The sequence below is a fragment of the Trachurus japonicus genome, chromosome 5, assembly GCF_045865225.1.
Source record: "Trachurus japonicus isolate A0001 chromosome 5, Traja_1.0".
Taxonomy (NCBI): Eukaryota; Metazoa; Chordata; class Actinopteri; order Carangiformes; family Carangidae; genus Trachurus; species Trachurus japonicus.
In genome coordinates, this window is record NC_140911.1 from 7404748 (window position 1) to 7419027 (window position 14280).

Sequence of the window (14280 nt, forward strand, 5' to 3'; positions counted from 1 at the left end):
TTAATATCTTATTACGTTTCTTAAACTGCTATGTAATTGATGCAAGCATAGTCAAATCTAAGTAGCTGAGTTACAGGCTGTGGCTATCGCTCATCTAAGAAGCAAAACGTCCCAGTCACCGTACGCTGTGATAATGATGAAGACGGGTAGCCAGTAGGCCTAGTATTAGTATTTTCCGGCTCTGGACTGGATCACAATGTAGGCTTTCAAGTCAGGTCGGCCGACCTGTGCTGGTTCAAGCCGAAAAATATACTGTATACATGTACAAATGACTTGGGCTGGGTCGTCCTTCCTTCTTTTCTTTTTTTTAATTAATGAGATGGGCTGCTTTGGGTCTGGGCTTCAACACCCACGGGTCGGACCAGGTTGGGTTTTAATTTTCAGCCCCATTGAGAACTCTTTACTGTAGTTGGCTTACAAAGACAGGAGGGCACTTGTATGGGGAGCGTGGCTCAAACGTGGCTCCCTTGGCCAGTTGATAAGCAAACTTTGGCGGTACATGAGTTGAACCAACACCAGCTTCTTTTTGGTGGAAAAGTGGTATTATGTCACCACTTCTTATTTATTTGTGACCGGTCACTTAATGTTAAATGAGGCCTTTATGGTAAAATCAATGGCTTTATACTCCACACATTTACATAATATTTGTTTGATATATGAATCTGTCTCCGTGTCTCACCCGTCCTCTGTGTTCACTTCTGTTATTTCTGTAATTTCACTGAAAACTTCATCAAAGGCAACATCATTTGTTATTCATAACTTTATGACAGGAGCGAGATTACGCATGCGGCGCTCCTTTTCAAAAAGTAATTCCCTTTTATAGTTATGCATGAATACGTGCACATACACGTGTACGCCAAATGACTCTCTCTGCCGCCTGAGTTTGTGTGGCTGTGCTTAAGTGGCCTCCAAAACAATCTGTCAATAATACAGAGCGCTAAATGGCACACCGACAAGAGGCCACACAGTCTCATGCATTCGTTGTGCATCGGTGTTAATTCGGTACTATATCAGATCGTAACGGCAGAATACCAAGATGAACAGGTAGCAGGAAAATCAATCAACTTGAAGCCTTCTACTGCCAGAGTTCAATAAAAGTCACTAATTCATGTCATTATTTCTGCGTCATTCATGTTTTCTTTGCAAGTTGCTCTGCTCAGCCAGAGGAATACTAATGTGTGTGTGTGTTGACTGTTTTTTCAGCAGAATGAATAGATCTCATGTTTGAATGCACTGATGCATTCATGTTGCACATTTTCAATGAATATTGTTTTTTGTTTTCTGTAGCTTCACTTCTACTGCTTCTACACTTTTCTTGCTGTTTCCTTGAGAGACTTGAATACTTCATTATGATTCACCTTCGTCGATCTTTGGGCTTCTTCCATGCACCTGTCCACTTTTTAACACTTTTTAAAGTTTTTCTTGTTTAAATACTTCAAAAATCAAAATTTCAAACCTGGACTATCATTAAAGGGTATCCGAAGACTTTTTTACTTTTACGTTTGATTCTTTTTCTTTCTTTCTTTTTCTATGTAAATGAAGTTATCAAATATGGCTCTTCACCCTTTGAAGGTAGTAAAGGTGTATATATAAGAATATTTTTTGGGGAAAAAACACACAGATAAAGTTAAAGGAACATTTAGCATTACAAATACTCATTCTAAACTTAAAGCAGAAGTAAGTAATATATTTGTGTTAATATAAGTCTTAAATAGTTATATCTTCCGACAGCAATCACTTACATAGAGTGTTTGGTCTGAAACACGGGTCTGTCAGTCACTCTGCTCTGCTCTGAGCCGAGGAGAAAACATTTATCGTATCCTACAGTTTTTATCCAATGAGGAGAGAGAACGGCATGCAGGGCTGTGTGTGCAGCCAAGGGACGCCGTGAATGTGGCCACGTAGGGACGAGGACTGTTATGGTGCGTTCAAGGAAACTCGTATTTTTCCGACCGTGAAGTGGTACCAGTTCGATCTGGTGCGAGTTCACCGGTCGGAAGTTACGAGTGGCCGTTATAGTGACTTTCACCAGTAAAACAGGTCGGAAAAACACGAGTGGGTTGCCTGGAACGCTACAAAGTCGTAAGTTGTGACTTGAAGCTGTAATTTACGATTTCAAAAGCCTGCCTGGAACGCAGCATTAGCGAAAACGACCGGACCACTTACTTCTGCTTTAAGTACTCAACTTCAACAACTTAAGTCAAACAAGTTACTGGATTCTGTTTCTTGCCCAGTAAAGGGCTTAAGACACAACTGCTCTGATTTTTCATTATAGACAAAAAAAATCCATAATGAAAAATATGACTGCTGCTTAATTAAACTATCACTAATTTCAGGAAGATTAAAGCCACTAGAATTAATTCTGACAAACAAGAGAACCAGACTAAAACACACACATTCATGCAATTTAATCAAGTTACATGGTCAGTTAATGAAGTATGTCAATTTGTACTGTATGTGTGTGTGCCAAGTTCTAGTTTTTATTTTATTATCTACAACTTTAATATATTTTATAAAGAGAAGAGAGAATTAGTTGTATGTTTATAATGATGTTTATAGAGAGACAGAGGCCTCCTCACTCACTAATCAGAGTTACTCCACTTAGTGTCTTGTGTGAGCAGGTGAAGTCGGAGGCAGCAGCATGAAAAACAAACAAAGTGTCCAAAACACTTCTCTCATTGGCTGAGCACAGCTTAGACAAATGCCTTGACATTTCCAAATGTCTTGATTCACATTCTCATTGAATATGAATCACTCTTTATTACCACAGAAACATGGAAACTCCACTGGGTAGTTTATCTTCCTGGGTAATTCATCACTGTGTGTGTGTGTGTGTGTGTGTGTGTGTGTGTGTGTGTGTGTGTGTGTGTGTGTGTGTGTGTGTGTGCTTCCTCAGCTGCCTCAGAGACACCCCACCCCCCCAGAGAGTAGGAAACAAAGCGTCTGCACAGTTTCTCCACTATAAGTTTTAAGACCAAGACCTGGATGTTGTTGTAATTACCTGATATGAAATTATTTAAAGAAACTGATTAACGTAGCCACCAAATTTACACAAACACCAGGCAAGTGGGTGTTAAGGGGTTAAAAACTGGACAAAGCCTCACGCACCGTCCATGTCTGATTCATGAAACCAAACCAAATGCAAATTACATCCCTCAATGATCCATTCACAGCCATTACATGAAAACCATGTGAAACAAACTAATCACATAATGTCAGCATGTGACACCCAGAGCGGCTGTTTTATTGTGAAAATAGTAAAAGAAAAAAAGCAGAACTTTTTTTGAAATCCTGCTTTTCGCAGAGGTTTTCACCACGCGGGCAGCTTTATTTTTAAAGAAAGATGAAAGGCCGTCGTATAAGAATAAAAATTTGGCAAGCGGTTGTGTTATCTCTCGGCTGCAGTGTGTCTCAAATTAAAAAACGAGTAAATTGGCAAGAGGTCTATTTCTGGTTCTAACCATGCTACATAAAACCTCAGCTCACAGAGAAATAGTTTGATATTAAACTTGTAAAACATTATTAAGGTACATGCTCTCGTAATAGACGCTCAAGGCGCGCTTATGTTTGCAGTGCTGAGGTCTTCATAAGTGGTCATCATCTACAGTACATACACACACATTTTATGGTGATAATGGACAGTATAGCTGAAAATAACCTGTTTATAATTAAGTCAAAACATCTGATATGAAGCCTGACACATGCTATGTATGTGTGAATACATGCATAGTGTGCAGCTGCAATGTTAATAAGGATCCTTTATCGTCAGACCAGTACAGACAGAGGAAAAAGCCCAGAGACGGAAACTTGCTGCAACCCAAACACAATGACTTTGTTTTACCAACAACTAGCCTGTCACAATTATTACATAATTGCCTGATCACAGTCATTTGAGCTGACTGCAATTATTGTGCATAATTTTAAAAAATGGTTGTCATCTGTATAAAAAACAGTGGGATAAAACTAACAGAAATGTGCAGTAATCCCATCATATCACTTATTCCTCATCGTTTTCCACCCTTTGAGCTTTGAATAGTCTTCTTTCAAGGGTTTAATGACAAATGGAGCGCCACAAACTGTTAATCTCGAGGCACTTCATTTCTAATATTGGACGACCACATGTCGATGAACGTCTATTGGCTTATCATCATTGATTTAGTTGCTTTTTCTTCGTCATAAGGTGTGTGTGTATTATACTCATTGTACAGATGTTTTTGTCTAAAGCGATGCACAAGTGAAGGAGATGTGAAGCTTCAAAGCTGTGCAGAGTTGGATAAAGTGAACAGAAAATCAGGGTCTTACATCTTTTCTATCTTTCATTATGTACTGTAACTGACAGTGATGCGTAACACTTGAGACTCTTGTCTCACAAGAGTCCGATTGTGCTTCAGGAACTAGCTAATAAAGAGTTGGAGAAAGTGGATTCTTGGTTCAAATGCAATAAATCATCACTCAATATCAAGAAAACAAATTACATAGTATTTCATTTACTTCACAAATATAAGTAATACCAACCACATCCTTCTCAATATTAATGGGCAAAGCATTGATAGAGTAAATTCAACCAAATTTCTTGGTATTCACTTAGACGAACTCACTAATTTTAAGCATCATATCAATGTATTAATCAATAAACTATCAAAATATACTCGCTTATTCTTTAAACTAAGACATTATCTTCCACTTTCTGCTCTTCTTACTCTGTATAGATCCCTTATTGAACCACATTTCAACTACTGTAATATAATATGGTGTAATACTTTTCCCAGTCATCTCATCAAACTACATTCGTGCATTTACATGGTCTGCTTTCTCTGCTCCCTCTGGCCCCCTCTTCCACTCCCTTGATCTCCTGAGGCTTCCTGATTTTAATATTTATCATAATGCCTGTATTATGTATCAGGTCAACTAAAATCAACTAAATAATCGCTTTATAAACAGTTTCTGCTTCTTTGGGGTTCCCTTTCATGTACATCTGTTGCAACTGCTCATCTGTAAGACATTTTCTTGTTAAGTACATGAATAAAATATCTGAATATCGAATATCAATTATATTAAGAATCCACAATCAGGACACCAGTGAGTAAATCACCAATACAGAGCTGTCGTTCTGTTTGTCTTATGTGGTCTATACGATTCAAAGTTGAATACCATAATTCAATCATTTCTCCTCCTCAGTAACATGTTCAGGTGTGAGAACAGGCCGGTCTCACTGATTGTGACATTTTAAATGACGTGAGCCAGCGACTGATGGCGATGATGGATGATAGATGTTTAAGGACAGATTACAGGAAACCCCATTAACACCACATTTTTCTCAGCCGATGCGAGAGCGCGAGCCGCGGAGACGAACGGTAATTTGGGTAATTTTGCTCCGCGCTTCACCCTCTTCTTTAATGACAATAATTATCTGTGGAAAACATCTGTAGGATGTGTCCCCCCCCCACCACCACCACCACCACCTCCCTTCCTCTCCTCCTTTGTCCGATCAATGTGTTCTCAGCTCGTCTCTTTCTAAATCACCCCTGTGCCTCTTCTTCTTCTTCCTCCTCCTCGTCCTCCTCCTCCTGCCATTTTACTCCTGAATGCTCCCTCTTGCTGTTTGCCCCCTGAATTAGTTTCTTTGTGTTGTCGTCTTCTCCTTCACACTCCACCAAATGAATTAACACCTACAACTGCACAGTGTGAATGAAGTACACCAGAGAACGGCCTTTGTATTTGATTCAAAGGCTGTTTTCTTCTTTCCTAACCCCTCTCTTAGCACAACATGTTGCCCTGCAGTCACATTTAGAGCGAGGGGGTATTTAGTCGTACAGTACTCACCCCAGAGGTTTCTCCAGTCGACTCGCCGGTGATCCAACGATCTCCCCAAGAGTGCAGAACGTCTGACCCAAAAAGTCCTGGAAGGATTTAAGGAAGGAATGAAGGAAGAGAGGAGGAAAGACAACAAATCAATGTTAGGTTATGATCGAGCTTGAAAAATATAAACTCTCATTCTTCGACCGCTGGAACCCATGCAGATGACAAATCCAATAATTAGCTTCCCACAAAGACGCTCACTCACTCATGCTCCTCAGATTTGACTTGTGCATCGATATGTTTTAGCCAAAAGAAATTAATGGTAGATGTATTTTTTTTATGGTGGCATCATCTTTTATAATGATAATTGATTGTTTGTAGTGATGTCACCGTTTTGTACGATGCCTGCAGGCGATTTAATCTGCAGTACGAAGAAGACTTGATGGTCTTACTGTCAGCTGTCGGACAGAAATTGTGACATCATGTCCAGGTTTGGTGTGAAATATGAACTGAACCCAAATGTTTCCATAACCATGAAGGTTATTGTACTATTATGGGATGCATGGGTTAAAACAGTGCTTCCCAACTGGTCCGGGCCTCATGATCCACATGTTCCCTTTGACCCTTAAAGGTCCATGTTTCCATCGTTCATGAAGACCCAGAGTCGACCTTCATGCTGTCAGTTAAACTGCTGAATTTTTCATTGTATACAAAACCTCACGGGAGCAAAGCTGTAAACATTACCAACCAACCGGCGTCTCTAAATGACCTCACCCCAGAGTTGACATCCTGATTCAGGGTCAGCCCTACTTAACACCCATGCAGTCTGTTTTCCTCCATACAAAATTTAAACCATAAATAACTACCGACTACAACTTGACATAGAAAGCCAAAATGAAAAAAATGAAAAGAAAATGAATTATCCCAGAACAGTCACAACTCACCATGAGGCTTATTTAGGCTACTAATCTATTTTTGCCATATTTATATTTGGATAGAGGAACAGTCCCTTTATTCACTTGGAAGCAGGACATGTTTTCCAAAATACAAGCACTGTTGTATGGAAAGCCAAATGGGTCATAATTCGTCATATTTAATGCTGTAAATGTCGTTCCAAACACCATGGTCTGTTTATTTCTAAACACCACCGGAGTTTGTCGTTGCCTTGTTGTTTTCAGAGCCAATAAATATGAACTGTAAGCTGAGCTCCCAATCAATGAAGAAGAAGAAGGCCAGGCATCTCTAATCAAGCACTGATCTCCTGAGCTTTTGTGAAGGGAGAGTTGTGGGAGGTGGGGGCGGTGTTGATTAAATTAATCTGGGTATGGACGCCTTATTAAATGTCTGGTGGTGTTTGGAATGGCGTTTACAAAAAACACATCAAACGCTGTGGAAATGAGACAAATTGTGACCTATTTGGCTTTCTGTACTGTCCCAGGAGTTTGCTTAGTTACAAAAAAAACTTCTTTCTTTGAAAAGCTTGAGTAGAGTAACTAAGGGATGAACCCATGGGCCACTTTTGGACCTAAACCCACCAATTGGGAACCACTGGTTTGAAGTGGGGTTGATGATAAGACACATGTGAGAAGATGGAGGGATTCAAAGCACCAAGAACAATGGCAGAAAACATAATTCACAACTATGTGAGTCATTCCAGTAGACGTTTCTAGAGACAGAGACATGGTTTCATTTCATCATCCAGTCATCCAGCCTTAAACTGGTTTAATAGACATTTCTGACCAGACAGGAAAAAGCTTTTTTCAGTGATTTTGGTTTCAAATGAGTTCTCTTTGAACGCAGTCTGGATGCCAAAGCAAAGTCCTTAACTTTAGCCTCGGCAGACAGCATGCACTAAATAATTCAACATTAGGTTATACAGTGGTGTGTTGCATTTCAGCTAGTCTCTTTAGTCTCTTGTTATCTCCACTAATCTCCCTCATCGTTTCAAGAGCGAGCCTGTAAAATCTCACCATCTTCATCATGTTACAGTACATGCAACAAACCAAACAAAAAAACAAAATTTATTTATTTATTTTTTGATATTGTGGCTGTTGTGGAGCCCTTTGAGACTGCAGCGATGGTTTAACGGCTGCATATGCACAGATACACTACTATAGCTTGGCCCGGCTCTCGGTGGTTTGGTTCTGATCAGTGACACCATCCTTCCTCCTCCGGGGAGAAGGATCGTTAATGTGAGAGACAGCAGCCATGCAGTGTCAGACGTGAGAGAGAGATGCTGGGACCTACGTTGAGTTCTGCAGGCTTCCAGAAAGGTTGAACAGCAGCAGCAACAACAACAACAGTAACGACAGAGCACATCATATACCAAGAAAAAACAACAATACACCGAAAAAACCTATAGCACTTCTAGCACTGCTCGACAGAGAGGACAGAGTGCGAGTGGGAAGACGACTCATGCTGTGCCAGAAAGTGCAACCTGAGCTCACAGTTGGAAATAAAGCAGGTGATGAAAAAACGCAAACCCAGGTTTTGTCCAAATACCTCCAATAATCATCAAAACCGAACATTTTGATGAGAGTCGTTTGCCAATGCTTTCCATCGCCATAGTTTCCAGTTAATGGAATAAAAAGCACAAATTATCTTATTAATAAAACAAAATACCCATGTACAATGTAGTTGAATACATTGCTTAAAATGGAAACTAATGGTTAAAAGCATTGTGTGTTTTCTACATGATTATATTCTTGCACAGTCCCTATAACTACAGAGCCACTACTACAGCAAATGAAAAGAAATAAGATTATAGAAGACTCAATCCATGATAAAGGAAATATAAACTGCTTTAAAGCACAATTACAACAAAACCCTTGTTAGAGCCTATAAGAACCAGGAAAAAAATAAAAATAAAATTGTATTTGGACATTTCTAATAATCAGGCAATGAAAAGGGTTTGCTTTATTTCATCAAGGCAACAACATGCAGCTTGCAACAACCGAACAAAACATACAGAAACAAACAAACAAAAACAAAAAAACATAATCATGGCCACCATTAGACCACTGATAAAAATGGATTGGCCAGTCTCAAATCATGTCAAAGACCATATGATCATATCTAGTTTTTGTTTTTTGTTTTTTGTTTCATTTTCAGAGCCATTCAAGCCAATAATTCGGTTTTGCTCAAGACTGGCCTCCATTTATCTGTGGTTCAGGGTTGAAATAAGGTCATGCACTCACATGTTTGGACAGGTCTGGACTTTTGGAGTCCACATCGTACCTGAAAGAAAATAAAGTGAAAAGAAAAGCAGCAAAGCCATTTTAACTTCAGAAACAGTAGAGGAGACTCTTATCTGAGTGAGGACATTTTGATTGATACACTCTTAAAGGAGAAATTTAAAACCAAACCCCAGTGATTTGTCATGGGCAGGAGAATAAAAGATATTCTCTCAGTACACAATACACTTTCTCCTGTTGTCTTTTCAGCTGTTTTTGTTTGTTTGTAGGTGTAAAGACAAACTGTGAGACAAATATCTGGGGTATGGAAAAGGAGACGTGCATGAATTGAAAAGAACCAGAACAGAGAGATGATATAAATATATAATAACCAGAATATTTAGGATGATATTTGCATGAGCTGAATTTAAACCGAGTGTATATAAAGACTGGGTTGTTGCAAAAGAGAAGAGATAAAATTCAAATTGAGCCAAGAGGACAGGATCTTAGCGTCTTTTTCAGATGTTACGATCTTTGAGGCAGAGTAGAGGGGGGTGGAGTTCATCAACCTTTTCTCCTCTTCCATAATAATGAGCGCCCGGACCTGGTCTGATTTGCATGTGAATATCAAGAAATGAAAGTGAAATGGAGCAACGTGATGTACGAAGATTAAACATCTGATGAAACCACATCCTGTTCACTTAGAGATCAATCGGGTACAAATTAGCCAGAAATGGACTTCATGCAGGCTGCACGAAACCATGGTGTTTGTGTTTCTAGGCGGATCACATGACTAGTAAATACTTATGTTTTATTCGATGGTGTTGTTTTTAGCGGATAATTACTGCATGGAAATGAGCTGCATCCATGAAAGCATGAAAAAAAAATACAGTGCTGCTAAGGCTCGATTGTTTGCATGTCCAGCTTGTACGAATCTGGCAGTTCATCCTTAAAGTCGGCCAATATAAATCAGCCCATATGGAAGAATGATAATGTGAACAAAAGTGATTCAGATGGACTGAGAAATCTTCAGAAAATGAAATGATTAAAACTGTGAATGGATATAAAAAATCACAGGACCAGCTGACACATGAGTTTATGAACAGATCATGTGACTAATGGCGTCGGGTTCTGTGGATAAACTCTTGGCGACCAATGCAAATACGTTTATGACTTTTATTTAACATCCTTTTCACATTGCAGCTTTAAAGCAGTGGACTGTTGGCTCAATGTGAAAAGTAATGATTAAAAGAGAAAGAGAGCGATCGATCAATAGCTCTGTGTGGTAGTGTAGTGATCACACACTGTCAACTCCCAACAAACTACATTCAGTCCGGTCCCACGGCTCCATTTACATCCTCACTGCTTGTGTTTGTGCTTTTATCATTATGTAAACACTTGACTTATCCTCTGTTTGCTACAGTACATGTTAAGTCAGATGATACATCCACTGATGGGTTTTTTCTTGGACCAGCTCGGATAAAAAAGTCCAGATTCTTATTCCCGGCTCAGCTCCATCCTCAGATACTTTTGATAGGTTTGCGAAGATTTTTGTTTTCAAACGGCACTTTGATGTACAGTGTCAGAAGTGAACAAAAGCAGACTCTCCATCTCTAGCAAATAAGTGGAGATTTGTCGACTTAAAGCACATTTCTTTACAGTAGGTGCAGGTAGCTGGCTAGCAAAACCTAACATTAACGTTAGAGCTAAAACTTTGTGAACAGGTGAAATTTTTGTCTGACATGAAATAACCCTGTAAATGGCTCACAAACATGCACATGGTGGTCTTATACGTGATGGTTGAGGCTAAAATCTGCATGTCCCAGGAGAACTTGCTATGTAGAAGCCACAGAGCTACTAATGAATTATACATATCTATGTTATACTGTAATATTATGCATGAAATAGTTGTTGAAATGTTATGGAGATACTAAGACAGGCAGGGCAGATTAGATGTGAGCTTTTATGTTGTTTTCTTTTAGACTGTGTTTTTGTATTTTTTTTGCAGGGAGAGAAATAATTGTGGAGCTCCTCAGCTCTTTGGGTAATTGCTGCACATGGGCAGGGTTTAGTGAAGGGTCAGTTTCTTCAGACTGAGCTAACTAATGGCAGGACTCAATCAGCACAGAGCAGAGGGAGAGGAAAACACATTACAGCGAAGGAGGACAGAGGGCAGGAGACGAGATACGGGGGGATGATACGACTTCAAAGGGAATCACTCACAAGTCGAAGCGAAGGTTCTGCTTCTCCTCAAAAAAGTAGTCCAAGATGTACTTTCTCACAAAGTCAGGGTTTAAGGTGTTGTCTATTACCTCCGTCCTGCCAAACTGCGGAAGGAGAAAGAGACAGAGGTCGTGAGAGAGGGATGATTAACGGGGGGAAAAGCAAGACAACAAAACGCTTTGAACAACAAATACAGTTATTAAAAGTTGTCTGCTTGCACATTTTCTCCCCTTTTTTTTTCTTTTCTCTCTTATTAACACATGAATTGACAGAAGTCTGATTAATTGAGGCACTGTTTCGCGAGCTGCCGCTGTGCAGAGGAAGCCATGGGTGTGTTTCCTGGTTCCTTGATCCCCACTCCTCAGTCACGTTAATTACAGCAGGATGAGTCAGTGATCAGCCCCACAGAGGGAAGACAGACCAAGAGAAACAACACGGGCAGGCTCGGAGAGGAAAAAAGGGGGGGTGTTGGGGGTTTAGACAGAAAAGCAGAGGGGTGGGGGGGAGTGGGAGTGGGAAAAGAGTGGGAAGGCAGAGGAAGAGAAAGGCAGTGATTAAAGCTTCCTAATTAGTGGGATTCTCACTCCCAAAGTGCCAAACGCAGGGAAATGTGCCAGAGAAGAGGCTGAAAAAGACCCAGCAACAACACATGCACACGGTTCACTGTGCAAACAGCTAATTCTTTTAAAATATACGAGATACAGTTCATACACATGCACATAAATTATTCAGACAGACACATGGAATTACTCTTCTTTAATCAAAACAAAGTGTGAAGAATTTATTCCTAAGCATTTGTTGGTTATGCAGTGATTTATATTAAACACATAAAGCACAATTTTTTTTTCACACCACCTTCAACTCTTTTCCTCCTCCAACAAACCAGTGAATTTAAACCATACCCTATAGCTCTTTTCTTATTTGCTCTTTGCTGAATTCTCAGGACTTTGTGAGCCTTGTTACCTCTGCCAAGCGGCTTATGTATTCACCGTGTGTCGGTGTGTTTGACAGCAGGATTACGCAAAAAGTACCAAAGCGGTGTCTTTACTGCACCGGATGGGGGCATGAGAGACGCCTGTTAAAATTCAGGGCAGATGTGGATCCTTTATTTTGGATTTGAAGTCTGGTGGATGTTGTTGGACGCCGGCCTTGGCAGCAGTCGGTGCTCTCTTTGTGCCCCTCTAGATATGAAATCAAAATGTTGTTGTTGTTCGTGGACAAAAGGTCGTTGGCCTGTTTACGCCCACCTTTGTTTCCATTTCTTCCTTGTTTACTCTTGTGCTTCTTGCACCAGTTCTAGGCTGGAGTACTATGTGTATTCCAACTATTTTGTATTTTGTTGATCCTACACTTGCCATAGTGCTACTCAGTATAGACTCTTTCACATGACCTTCCTAATTACAGTTATATACAACTGAACTGCAGCAGGGAATAAATTCTGTACCAGTGGCCGGGTCACGTTTTCTATTAATGTACTATCCATACAATATCCTCTTGTGATAATGCCTTATTAAACATTTTAATGACCATGTTTAGTATCTTGGTCTGGTTTAACATAGCAAGAGGTTATTACCATCATATTTGTTTAATATTATAGTGGTGCACATGTTTTTGTGACTTAAACCACTGACTGAACTCTGGATATGGTCTCTTCAACACTGTCAGGTGTCAATTACATTTCCTGAAAAACATATTTCCTGCCGCTGCAGTTCAGTTAATTTCATGTCTAAGCATTTTAGACATTAATTAACTTTGTAAAATCACTGTAATGGCCCTTTAATGTGTCACAGTTTGAGATGAACATATTAAAAACAACTTTATTTGGATAGATTTGTTTTTCTTCTAAATTAATCAATAGACTTATTGGCCATCTGAGCGTAATATGAGCTAAAATAATGACAGCTTAAATGAGATTTTGTCACCGGGGCTGCCTGACTGTACTGTACGTTCAACTAATTGTCGCAATTGACTAAACTTGAATTAATGAATTAATATTTATCTCAATCCCTCATTAATTTTGGAGCAGCTGCTGGGGCGATGATTGAATTCACACACTGATTAGCAACAGTTTTATTATATTGTGTTGAAACTGCCTCCAGTCTACGATAAAGATGTAAAAAAAAAAAAGACTGAAATAATGCAACTGTGCTGGAGCCCTTGTGATATTGGAAAACTGCCAAACTCTACAACTTGAGTCAATGTTAAAGAAACCATTTGCAAGTAGGAGTCGATCTAGTTCTTCCATAGTGCGGATGGATGACAGGTGCTGTAGGTGGATGTGTGAGCTAGACCTCGCCTTCTCAATCAATACAGTAAAAACAACAAATACAGCAGCACTGTGGGCAATTAGGACGAGTCGACCGATATAAAAGCAAACACCTTCTGTGCTGTTACGCGGAGCTGAGCACCTCTTTGAACTCTTGTGGGGGTTTTTTTAAGGTTAGTATATTTTTCTCCATGCGAAGATCTAAATTTAATGCCGGCGAGGGAGAGGCAGCAGAGAGAAAAAGGACACTGATGCAGGATCAGCGAGCCTCCCGGACTTTTGAACAGACCCCGAGGTGTTGATGAGGCTGCGAGCACATGTTAGCAGAGAAGACGGGTGATGGCGAAGATGAGCTCCGTAATGTGATTTCCCCGCTGAGTGGAAGAGACAATAGAGCGCTGCAGAGTTCATTAGATACTGCTGGGGCTTCTGGAGCTGGCTAATGAGAATCTGGTATGAAGTCTCTGACCTGCGCCCTCAACATGTGTGCGCACACACACACACACACACACACACACACCAACACACACACTTCATATGGAAAACTGCTCTCTTCAGGCTAGCAACAGATACAATAGAGACCTGCGGCGTCGCATACCGAAGTGCGAATATGTCCCTAAAACACATGAAGGCAACAGGAAAAATCCCTGTTACACACACACACAGACACACAGACAGACACAGTGTTGACAGCGTGGTGTTAAATAAAATAAAAGCCCTGGCTGGTGCAGAAGAGCGGGAACAACAAAAGAGTCCAATCCTTCATTATCTTTGTGGGTTTCTTCTTCCAAAGATTTCATTATCTTCTTCCCCCGGAGC

At 40.1% G+C, this 14280-nt stretch overlaps 1 protein-coding gene across 1 annotated transcript in view; it reads right to left on the reverse strand.

Moving 5' to 3' along the window:
• Positions 1-14280, reverse strand: part of cpne5b (copine Vb) — a 157158-nt gene that overhangs the window by 102777 nt on the left and 40101 nt on the right. The window contains exons 5-7 of the mRNA XM_085775897.1: positions 11196-11299; positions 8997-9036; positions 5824-5900 (exon numbers count right to left, since the gene is read on the reverse strand). Of these exons, the coding sequence (XP_085632023.1) occupies positions 5824-5900; positions 8997-9036; positions 11196-11299 (221 nt within the window). The remainder of the gene's footprint in view (positions 1-5823; positions 5901-8996; positions 9037-11195; positions 11300-14280) is intronic.